Raw genomic sequence first — 12,298 nt, forward strand, 5'->3', positions numbered from 1 at the left:
GATAAGTACTGGAGAGTTTTTAAATAGAAATAGATTTATTCACGTGTATTGTTTATCCTGATAGGTGCTTTGTCGCCCGTTGGTAAGAAGATAATTAGAAATGAATAATCTATATCATGGCTTCCTTTTTTGTAATCCAAAGGTAGATACAAGTAAATATTGTAAACCTGTTCTGTTCTCATTTTCAGCCTCGTGATATTGTGCATATCGGCATGAAAAGAAAGGAGTTTATGGACTCGTGTGCAGAATCTGGTAACCAGAACTATCAGCAACGTTATCATGTGGAAGAAGTTGCAGAGAGGTTTGGGAAGTTTAAGCCAGGGATTATTAGGTAGGTTATTGGACTTTAAGGGTTAAAGAACCCTTAAAGGGGTCTTCCAGACTATGCGTAGACGTGACCCTGTTTTATTGCCATCATAGACACAATAGACTTTTTTTTTTCTTTTGGTGAGTTATTAAAGATGAGGTATATTCACGAAAACCCATGAACAGTTGGTAATGTGATTTTAGTTAATAAAAGAAATGACTGGCAATAAAGAACTTTGTGCCACAGTGTGTGTGTAAAAACTAGAGCACTGAAGTGTGTGCAGTAAGCTCCACTCCCCAGCCCATCAATTCCCTATGGCTTCTGCTGTAAATGTACAGTGGATGGTGCTAAAGAATTAATCATCCTCAGCTGTCATTGAACCAAACATTGCAATGTCTATTTTTTCACACTAGGCTTTTATCAGTTGTTGTGGTTTTTTTTTTTTATAAAACTGGTTCAGCAAGTGTCTTGAGAGGTCTTAAAGGGGTACTCTGGCTATTTATTTTAAATGAACTTATGTCTTAAAGTTAAATAGATTTGTAATTTACTGTATTTTATAAGATGCACCCAACTATAACAGGGAAAAAATATTTCATGCTAATTAAACTTCCCTGGTGGTCTAAAGTCATGAAGGGGATAATGCAGTGAAGGGGTCAAAGTTGTTACAATGACAGTGCTCTGTACCTACACATACACATCTGCTGCATGTACAATACACACTCAGATCTGCTACACCATACACACTCAGCTCTACTATGTCATATACACCCAGCAACATCATACACACTCAGCTACCCATACACACATGGCTCTGCTGCACCATACACACTCAGCTCTACTACGTCATATACACCCAGCTCTACTATGTCATACACACTCAGCTGTACTAACATTCATAGTCACACACAGGGTAACGCACATACCTCTGCTGCTCTAGTTTTGATACATTGAGTGTAGGACCTTCCGGATGTAAGTCATGTGATTAGTCACTTCACTGTGACATCACCGAAGGTTCTTCAGCTCAGTAAGTTGCTGTGCATATCCCTCAGTACTGACAGGAGAAGGAAGAGGACTGCACAGCTTATGCAGCCCTCCGGCACTGTCAGCACTGACAGTGTCCAGCTGCCCTGTCTCCTGAATATAAGACTCAGGTACTTTTTAGCAAGATATTTTCTTGATAAAAACTGCGTCTTATAAAACGAAAAATATGGTACTTCTATTTAAAAATCTTCTAGTACTTAGCTGCTGTGTCCTGCAGGAAGTGGTGTATTCTCTCCAGTCTGACACAGTGCTCTCTGCTGCCATCTCTGTCCTCTGTAACTTTTATAAAATTTCCACAGAGTACCTTTTTTAATATCTGCATAAGGATAATTTAAAACTTGTTTTTGGCAAACTCTTGATTTGCAGACCCCAATAAACTTTGTAAGAAAAAAAATTATGTATTCAGTTTTTTCTTTTTCCCTTGAAGTGATTTACTGTTACTTTTATGTATAGCGAGGAACTTCAAGAAGCCCTTGGAATTTCTGACAGACATTTGCCTCCATTTATTTATCGAATGCGTGAGCTGGGTTACCCACCAGGTTGGCTGAAAGACGCTGAGCTGGAGAATTCGGGGCTGTCTCTCTATGATGGAAAAGGTATGCAGTCCTCCAGGCTTCCTAGATAGCTGGTCATTTGGATTACAGGGACTCGTTTTGCCGTATACCTAATAAATATGCCTAAAATCTAACACAGCATGCTTTGGTTTATAGATAATAGCGATGGGGAGATTGCAGGAGAAGCATCAGCAAAGAAGCAGCAAGTATCTTATGATGTATCTAAATTAATCAGCTATCCAGGATTTAACATGCCACCGCCACCCGAGGTTTCTGATGTAAGTAGCGTTTTTATATTCCACTGAACATGTGGGGGGGGAGGGGGGTTCTGGATTAACGTGGATTGGGCCAAGTGCAAACAGTTGGACATATAGTGTAGGCTATGCCGCGCTGCAACGGAGGTACTCCTCACGATAAAGTCCTTATATCTAAACGGCAGAGTAGAAAGCTGAGGGCACTCACCGATCAGTTGCAATATGCTTTATGTCAAGAATGCAGTTAAAATTTCAGTGAAGCATTTCAATCTTCCGCAGACGCCAAACCACATCACAGTATAGACATCAACATGATGGCCATTTCACGCGCTTGCGCACTTCTTCAGATTCTGCGCGCATGTGTGTGAAATGGCCATCATCTTGAGGTCTGTACTGTGATGTGGTTTGACATCTGCTGAAGAGTGAAATGCTCCACTGAAATTTTAACTGCCTTCTTGGAATAAAGCACATTGCAACTGATCGGTGTATTTCTGTTTAGTTACTTATCTCTTCTCTTTTCAGGACTGGAGGGGTTTTGGGTCGATCCCAATGCAAGCGGACCACCAAAAAGAAGTTTTTGCAAATTACTTGTCTTATAATTATCCTGATGTAAGTATTTCTAGGAGCTTCTATATAATACATGAGGGAATGGCTTCTTAAATGTTTCCTTAGGGTGCGTTCACACCTACAGGATCTGCAGCAGATATGCAGCAGATTTGATGCTGTGTTCAGATATTTAAATGAAATCTGCTGCAGAAAATCAGCTGCAGATCCTGTAGGTGTGAACGCACCATTAAGGTGTGTTCACATTAGTGATGTCACGATACCAGAATTTTGAGTTCGATACCAATACCAACATTTTTTTTTCAATGCTCGATACCAATTCAATACTTAATAAATTATATTTAAAAAAAAAAAACACAAAAAACCCTTATTAGAAATGCCCCCCACCCCATCTGTCAGGTCCGATCGAACCAATTTATGTTTCTTTAATTTTTTAACTTTAAAAATAAAGTTGACATTATTTACATTAAGGGACATTGCATTAAGGGCTCTTTCACACGACCCATAAAATTGTCCGTGGTCGCGGATCAGCAACCACGAACAATTTTACGGCCCATTAAAGTGAATGTGGCCATTCACACGATGGTCCGTGCGGCGAAAAAATAGGACATGTCGTAGTGCGGATCGCGGCACGGATCCCCCCCACCACCACCCAGCCGCATAGATGACAGGAGAGCATGATGTGCTCTCCTGTCATCTCATCTACTAATCACCTACTCCCTGCGCTGACCGGCTACATCTTCACCAGAAGTGGCCTGGACTATGATACCTTCTCCTGGCAGCGTAGTCGGCTAGACACAGTAGCCGACCCCTGCTACATAGGGAGCAGGTTAGGAGAGGGGGATAATGCCGCTGTCAGTGTGACAGCGGCATGTATACAGTTAAATAGCTGGCACATATGATCGCTGTGTGCCGGCTATTGGAAGTTAGCGCCGCCGGGAGCGGAGAGAGGGAGGGCGGGTGGACAGAGGAGGTGACACCAGGGGGGCCACGCAGAGCACATGGCAGGCACTCTGCTCACTGCCCGCCATGTCTTCTGCTGTGTACTTTATGATAAGCCGCACTGCTGTAAATCCTGGTATCGAACCGAAAATATGCCCCGAAAATCGACAGTAGAATCGCTTTTTCGGTGCATCGTGCATCCCTAGTTCACATGGAGAGTTCGTAATGGATTTCATTCTGTGAGTTTCACAGAAAATCTGCTGCAATACTTTGTACCATTGCAGTCTTTGGCCTTCCATTCATGGAGCGGTTTTTTTTTTCACTGCGAGAATGTAGTGACTGCTTTGGTTAACTACTTAACTCATATGGAGTTTAAAATATAATTTACAGCCTATGCTTACCTGCCCGCCATCCCCCAGCGCGCTCCAACTTCAGTCTCCAGGTCCCCGCTCACTGACAGCCCGCTCAGCCAATCTGTACGCTCTGTGACTACACCAAGGTTCCTGGTCTTGTAGATATCATACAGTGCAACAAGCTATTTCTGCATTTTAGCAACATGGTGTCTGTGTTAATTGATGTTGGTCTCCGATCACACTACCGCCAGAGGAGTATACACAGTTGTTTGACAAATCCAGCCCTGCTGTCTGTGTTTCAGTTAAAACCTTGACAGTGTTATGAACAGAGCCTAATAGCATTTTACTTTCACTTCCTTTCATGTTTTTTTTTTGTATGGGATTGAGTGAGATTTTTGTGAGTACTATACACACACATGCTATACAAATCTGTATATTTATTTTACTTTACTGCTGCTGTTAGTTTCTTGGAGGGAGAAGGTGGTGGAGGGAAATAGAGGCAGAGAGAGACTTAGTAGAAGCAGTAGTGTCTGTGTATGTGTTCTATTTTACTGCAGTTCTGATTACTGCTGTATAATGTCCTCTGTACAAGAGTCAGGGGTGCAGGGTTTCCTCTCTGTGAGCACTTGGCTTGGATCAAACTGCATTTGAGTTTACATTTTAATGTATTAGGCTTTTATACTGGGAAGCAGAAATCCGATTCTGCTGTGTGACACCCAGGAGTATGGTTCCTATCGTCTTACAAATGCATTGCCACATACATAAGCTGGTACGGGATGCATTGCCACATACATAAGTTGGGACGGGATGCATTGCCACATACATAAGCTGGGACGGGATGCATTGCCACATACATAAGCTGGGACGGGATGCATTGCCACATACATAAGCTGGGACGGGATGCATTGCCACGTACAAAAGCTGGTACGGGATGCATTGCCACATACATAAGCTGGGACGGGATGCATTGCCACATACATAAGCTGGGACGGGATGCATTGCCACATACATAAGTTGGGACGGGATGCATTGCTACCTACATAAACTGGTACGGTATGCATTGCCACCTACATAAACTGGTACAGGATGCATTGCCACCTACATAAACTGGTACAGGATGCATTGCCACCTACATAAGCTGGTACGGTATGCATTGCCACACACATAAGCTGGTACAGGATGCATTGCTAGCTATGTAATAGTTCCAGATTTGCACATTTTCTGTGGCCCCATTGAGGTCACTGGATAGCAAACCTGCAGCTTTCTTTTCTTCATGCGCACAGGCCTGAAAAGTCGAAAACATCTTTTAATAATTACCTATATTACAATATCCTTTTTATTACAGCCCACAGATATTGCAGCCCAGAAAAGATCATCTTCATCTCGATCTAGCTCTGAAAGAAAACGACAGAAGACATCTGGAAATGGTCAGGAGCAGTCGCTAATGGACATGGATATGGAGTCTGGTATGGAGGAATCTGGGAAAAAAATGTGGGAAAGATTTTAGTTTCTGAGATGCAACACACAGCCGATGGTTGCTGGGGCCCACGTCTTATTAACCCTTGTTTTTATAAACCAGCTCTGTGTTGATCTTAACCCCTTAGTGACCGCCATGCTGCCTTTTCACGGCAGCCACTAATGGGCTTTATTCCGATGCGTACGCCTTTTAACGGCGGGCGCATCGGAATAAATTACCGCCCGGCGGCGGCTGCAGGACGTGTGATCAGCGGTCAGTGTGACCGCTGACACCCTCCTGTAACTGCCCGGAGCGGAGGATTCTCCGCTCCGGGCAGTTTAACCCATTAACCCTTTAAGGACATGGCCCATTTTCGTTTTTACGTTTTCGGTTTTTCCTCCTTGTGTTTAAAAGGTCATAGCACTTGCATTTTTCCACCTAGAAACCCACATGACCCCTTATTTTTTGCGTCACTAATTGTACTTTGCAATTACAGGCTGAATTTTTGCATAAAGTACACTGCGAAACCAGAAAAAAATTCGAAGTGTGGTGAAATTGAAAAAAAAAACGCATTTCTTTTATTTGGGGGAAATGTGTTTTTACGCCATTCACCCTGGGGTAAAACTGACTTGTTATGCATGTTCCTCAAGTCGTTACGATTAAAACGATATATAACATGTATAACTTATATTGTATCTGATGGCCTGTAAAAAATTCAAACCGTTGTTAACCAATATACGTTCCTTAAAATCGCTCCATTCCCAGGCTTATAGCGCTTTTATCCTTTGGTCTATGGGGCTGTGCGAGGTGTCATTTTTTGCGCCATGATTTGATCTTTCTATCGGTACCTTGATTGCCCATATACGTCTTTTTGATCGCTTTTTATTACATTTTTTCTGGATTTGATGCGACCAAAAATGCGCAATTTTGCACTTTGGGATTTTTTTGCGCTGACGCCGTTTACCGTACGAGATCAGGAATGTGATTAATTAATAGTTCGGGCGATTACGCACGCGGCGATAGTAAACATGTTTATTTATTTATTTGTTTACTTTTATTTAAAACCTGGGAAAAGGGGGGTGATTCAGACTTTTATTAGGGGAGGGGGCTTTTTACTATTAACAACACTTTTTTTTTTTTTTCTACACATATACTAGAAGCCCCCCTGGGGGACTTCTAGTATATATACTTTGATCTCTCATAGAGATCTCTGCAGCATAGATATGCTGCAGAGATCCATGAGATCGGCACTCGTTTGCTTTCGGCTGCTGCAGCCGGAAGTAAACGAGTGCCGAGCCGAGGACGGCGCCATCTTGGACGCGTCCCCGGCCGGCATCGGTAACGGAGATCGCTCCTCCGGGACAAGGTCCCGGAGGAGCGATCTCCCCCACTAGACACCAGGGAAACGTTGCCTCCGGTAATCGGAGACAGCTGCCTCCGATTAGCTAATTAGCGGGCACGGCGATCAGACCGTGCCCGCTAATAGCGGCGGTCCCGGGCTACACGCGGCACCCGGGATCGCGGCACTTCAAAGCGGGGCCGCCGCGCGGCCCCGCTTTGAAGTGCAAGTGAGGACATAGGACGTACGTCCTATGTCCTTAAGAGGTTAAATGCCGCTGTCATACCATGACAGCGGCATTTAACGGGTCCCGGTGGATCCCAGACGGCGCCGCAGGTCCACTTACATGATCGCGATGTCCCGCGGCGCTGTCCGGGGTCCCGATGTCTCCATGGTGATCCCGGGGTCCTAATGAAGGTCCCCAGGGTCTCCATGGAGATGCCTGATGCTGACAGGGGTGGCTGTGGCTATTGCCTGTCAGCATGAGGCATGATACAATACATTGCAGTACATCAGGTACTGCAATGTATTGTATCAATGATCAAAGTATTTTACACTAGTGTACAGTAATGTACACTAGTGTAAAAGTAAAAAAAAGGGAAAAAAGTGTGCACCAAACACAACACAGCCCCCCCCCCAATAATAAAGATGCATTACATTCCCCATACACTATAAAACATTACATAAAAGTGATCAAAAACACAAATCCTATACATATTTGGTATTGCTACGTCCGTAACGACCGAATCTATAAAACAGTATCAATAGTTATATCGCACGACACACGCTGTAAAAAAATAAATAAAAAAACAGTACCAGAATAGCTGTATTTTATCAATCTGCTTTAGAAAATACGTCATAAGAGATCAAAAAGTCATATACATATAAAACTTGGTATCAATAGAAACTACAGATCTTCCCGCATAATATAAGCCCAAATCCAGCTCTGTCACGCAAAAGATGAGAACGCTATGGATCTTGCAATGCGGCGACAGTTTTTGTGGGTTTTTGCTAGGAAGATAGTTTCTATTGCGCCAAAGCGGTAATAGTTTAAAAAAACTATACAAATGTGCTATCGCCGTAACCCTAGCGACCCAGAGAATACATGTATTATGTTATTAGTGACTGCCGATACGGATTTTTACGGCGATCACTAATGGGCTCTATTCTTCTGCCATCAGCTCTTTATGGCGATGGTGCAGAATAGTGCAGTGGCGCCGGTAATGCCCGCAGCCCCCTCCTCTCAGCTACCGGAGGTCACTGAGGGGTTGGGGCAGAGTGTGGGGTCAGTCCCGGCAAGTCCCCTCACCGGCGATCACCGTTATCAGTATAACGGCGGTCACCGGTAACGGGCATTGCCAGCGCAGCTGAACGCTTTCATCTCTTCTCACCGTGAATCCACAGTGAGAGGAGATGAGAACATGTCCCCCTCCGTCCCCAGAATTAACCCTAGTGACCTGGCCACTGACCCTCCCCTCCCTGGGCGGCCATTTGATCCAAGATGGCCGCCGCCATCACTGTGAACAGACTCTGTTCACAGTGATGGATTCCTAAAAATGATCAAAGCTTCATTCGCTCCACCACCGGAGGTGATTGGTGACCACCCGGTGTGGTCCCAGTACAAGTGATCAGCGGTATATACTATATACCACTGATCGCTTGTTCCAAATGGTGCCGGCACTTTTTTACGCCTGTCACCAAAGTCAAGTGCCCTGGATTACTTGTAACCATCCCAGGCAGCCCGTCACCACCCCCAGACTGCCCGTCACCACCCCCAGACTGCCCGTCACCACCCCCAGACTGCCCGTCACCACCCCCAGACTGCCCGTCACCACCCCCAGACTGCCCGTCACCACCCCCAGACTGCCCGTCACCACCCCCAGACTGCCCGTCACCACCCCCAGACTGCCCGTCACCAAAATGACACTCCTTCTCTTCTGAGCCCTGCTGTGTGCCCATACAGTGGCTTATGCCCACATATGGGGTACCATTGTACTCAGGAGAACCTCCGTTACAAATTTTGGGGTGCTTTTTCTCCCCTGTTCCTAGTGAAATTGAGAAATTTCAAACTAAACAAACATGTAATTGGAAAAATTAAATTTTTTTCATTTTTACGGTCTAGTTTTGAATTCTTTCCTCAATACCTGTGGGGTCAAAATGCTCACCACACCCCAAGATGAATTCCTTGAGGGGTGTACTTTCCAAAATGGGGTGACTTTTGGGGGGGGGGGGGTTCTATTCTGTAGACATTACAGGGGTACTGCAAACGCACCTGGCGCTCAGAAACTTTTTCAGAAAAATCATGCACTGAAAATACTTGGCGCTCCCTCCCTTCTGAGCCCGGCTGTGTGCCCACACAGTGGTTTATGCCCACATATGGGGTACCGTTCTACTCAGGAGAACCTGCGTTACATATATTGGGGTGAGTTTTCTTCCCTGTTTCTCGTGAAATTGAGAAATTTCAAACTAAACAAACATGTTATTGGAAAAAATCAATTTTTTCATTTTTACTGTTTTCTTTTGAATACATTCCTCTAATACCTGTGGGGTCAAAATGGTCACCACACCCCAAGATGAATTCTTTGAGGGGTGTACTTTCCAAAATGGGTTGACTTTTGGGGGAGTTCTATTCTGTTGACACTACAGGGGCACTGCAAACCCACCTGGCGCTCAAACTTCTTCAGAAAAATGTGAACTGGAAATGCTAATTGGCGCTCCTTCCATTCTGAGCCCCGTTGTGTGCCCACACAGTGGTTTATGCCCACATATGGCTTACCATTCTACTCAGGAGAACCTGTTACATATATTGGGGTGAGTTTTCTCCCCTGTTCCTCGTGAAATTGAGAAATTTCAAACTAAACAAACATGTTATTGGAAAAATTCTATTTTCCATTTTTTACCGGCCTAATTGTGAATACTTTCCTCCAGCCCCTGTAGGGTTAAAATGCTCATTATACCCCTAGATTAATTCTTTAAGGTGTCTAGTTTCCAAAATGGGGTCACTTATGGGGGTTTTCAGTATACAAGCCTCCTAAATCAACTTAAAAAAAGAACTGGTCCCTAAAAAAAAAATCAGTTTTGGAAATTTCATGAAAATTTGATAATCTGCTGATACATTTCTAAGCCCCGTAACACCCTAAAAAGTGAAATATGTTTACGAAATGAAGCCAGAATAAAGAGGACATATTCATAATGTGACTTACTAACCAATTTATGTCATGTGCCTTTTTTTTTTAGAAGCAAAGAATTTCAAAGTTCGTAAAGTGCAAAATTTTCACATTTTTCATTATATTTTGACCACACATGACAGTGACCAAATTTTGCCACTAACATAAAGTACCATATGTTACGAAAAAACAATCTCAGAATCGCTAGCATACGTTAAAGCATCACTGAGCTATAAGCGCATAAAGTGAGAGAGGTCAGATTTTGAAAAATGCGCCTGGTCATTAAGGCCCAAACAGGCTTGGTCCCTAAGGGGTTAAAGGGCCTTTTGCACCGGCCGATTATCGGCCAGGAACTTTGCTAGAGACACTCCTATGACCAATCGGCTTGTGTAAAAGTGACAAAAATCCTGTTTTTTTTAGCAGGCTTAAAAATTTATCATCGGCTGCACATCTTTTTGTGTAAACGGGGTTATGTGCCACCGATAACGAGAAACTGACAGCACAGCTATGTTTATATTGGGGTCTGGGATATGTATATATCCGTGCTGTCCATTTCCAGATCACAAGCAGCAGTGTGTACTTAGTTTTTCATACACATGTGGACACTGCTCAGCTGATTATGCTTGTTTTCTCTGTGAGAAGAGGGGGATTCCTTTGCCGTAGATCTGTCTCCTATGAGACCGAAGGATCAGCATGTTAATTGACGTAATAGTGGCGGAGTCGGCACACCCCAATACTTGTACAAGTAGTATGGCCAATAGTAGTAGTAGGCTAATCCAAAGTAATGAGTGCTGCCAAGCAATATCTGATACTAGGACTTGGTAATATATATAATCTAGTATCACATATTGATTGGGACCCCTCCTTACTATGGGCTGGATTGGCCTATGTATTGGGGTGTGTTGACTCCTCCACTATCATGTCATTTAAAAGAATAATTGGGTAGGCAAAGTTTCAACATGGCGGTTATTCTCATAGGAGACAAATCTATGTCAAAGGTAAAATAAAATATATAAATTATATATTAAATTACACTTATTATGGATCATTGATATGATATCATTTTTAACTTAATTACTATGCATATATATTTTTTTTCTAGATGGATCCTATTGCTCACCTTCCCGAGGGTTTAAGTTTCAGCCACCTCTTCCCCCTGGATCTCCATATAGTACTCCTCCACCACTACCCCGTGGAACACCACCTTCAACTCCTCAAAATTTCATACCCCCACCTCCACCAACACCAACTCCTCCACCCCTTCCAAAAGGAACCCCTCCAGTCACTCCTGCCAGGGGCTCCCCACTACTACAGTCAAGAGAGGGTTTTCCTGTACAGGCCAAGACACTGGACTCCATGGATGAAGACACCTTGACTTTGGAAGAGCTGGAAGAACAACAACGTTTAATCTGGGCAGCTTTGGAAAAAGCGGAGAGCACAAACAGCGATTCCGATGTTCATACGCCATTGAATGGTAATTCTGTTTCCTCATCTCCAAGCAGAGTCGAAATGGAGGGTGTCACAGAAAGGAATAACGCTTGCCAAAAAGAATCTAAGCAGTCTGATATCCCCATCAAATCAGTTGGACAAGAAACCATTGATAATGTCCCTCTGACCACTGAAGAGGATGGATCCTTTACCACAGACCCCAATGGGAATATTGATTGCCAGGAGTCGGTGGATAATGAGCCCAGAAACTCTACAGATGCAGACAAGGAGATCTGTGTGAAAACTGAAGATACTACAGAAGAAGCTGCGTACGTTGACTCTTCCCCTTCCAGCACTAGAATTCCCGATAGGAGTAAGTTTGCAGAAGGTATTACACCATTTGAATTTGATAACATGTCCGAGTCTACTGGCACTTACCTCCGTCTTAGAGGGGTCCTGAAGAACTCCCCACGAAACCAGCAAAGAAATAAAAAGGCAATGTAACTGAGGACTATATAAAAAAATTTTTTTATGTAATTGGAAATATTTGTATGGCCCTTTTTGATCATCCTGTTTATTGAAAGAGCATTCGTATAGACGTAGGGTAATTTGTATGAACAGAGGTTATATATGAATTTTTATCAGCTTCATTACTGATGAGTATTAAAAAAAAAATTAAAAAAAAAAAAAAAAAAAAAAGCCAGGCCCCCATTGGCAGGTTCTTTTGAGGTATTGATTTCGATATGAGACGTTAAAAGTATAAAACAAATCTCCTTGAAAGGAAGTAAAAGCATATTTGACTTTTTGTAAAATATATAAGTATAAGAAGAAAGGGTGTTATATAGATTTTCTGTTCCAAATTCATTGTTTTTTTTTTTTCTTTTTTACTCGTC

The 12,298-nt window shown here is 43.3% G+C and overlaps 1 protein-coding gene across 1 annotated transcript in view; it reads left to right on the forward strand.

The window, feature by feature from the left end:
- Window positions 1–11,949, forward strand: part of ZCCHC8 (zinc finger CCHC-type containing 8) — a 30,920-nt gene extending 18,971 nt beyond the window's left edge. The window contains exons 9-14 of the mRNA XM_069960872.1: window positions 189–331; window positions 1,802–1,944; window positions 2,059–2,180; window positions 2,679–2,765; window positions 5,361–5,481; window positions 11,080–11,949. Of these exons, the coding sequence (XP_069816973.1) occupies window positions 189–331; window positions 1,802–1,944; window positions 2,059–2,180; window positions 2,679–2,765; window positions 5,361–5,481; window positions 11,080–11,909 (1,446 nt within the window). The 3' untranslated portion in view covers window positions 11,910–11,949. The remainder of the gene's footprint in view (window positions 1–188; window positions 332–1,801; window positions 1,945–2,058; window positions 2,181–2,678; window positions 2,766–5,360; window positions 5,482–11,079) is intronic.
- Window positions 11,950–12,298: the final 349 nt, after the last annotated feature.

Source organism: Dendropsophus ebraccatus, chromosome 3, assembly GCF_027789765.1.
Source record: "Dendropsophus ebraccatus isolate aDenEbr1 chromosome 3, aDenEbr1.pat, whole genome shotgun sequence".
NCBI lineage: Eukaryota > Metazoa > Chordata > Amphibia > Anura > Hylidae > Dendropsophus > Dendropsophus ebraccatus.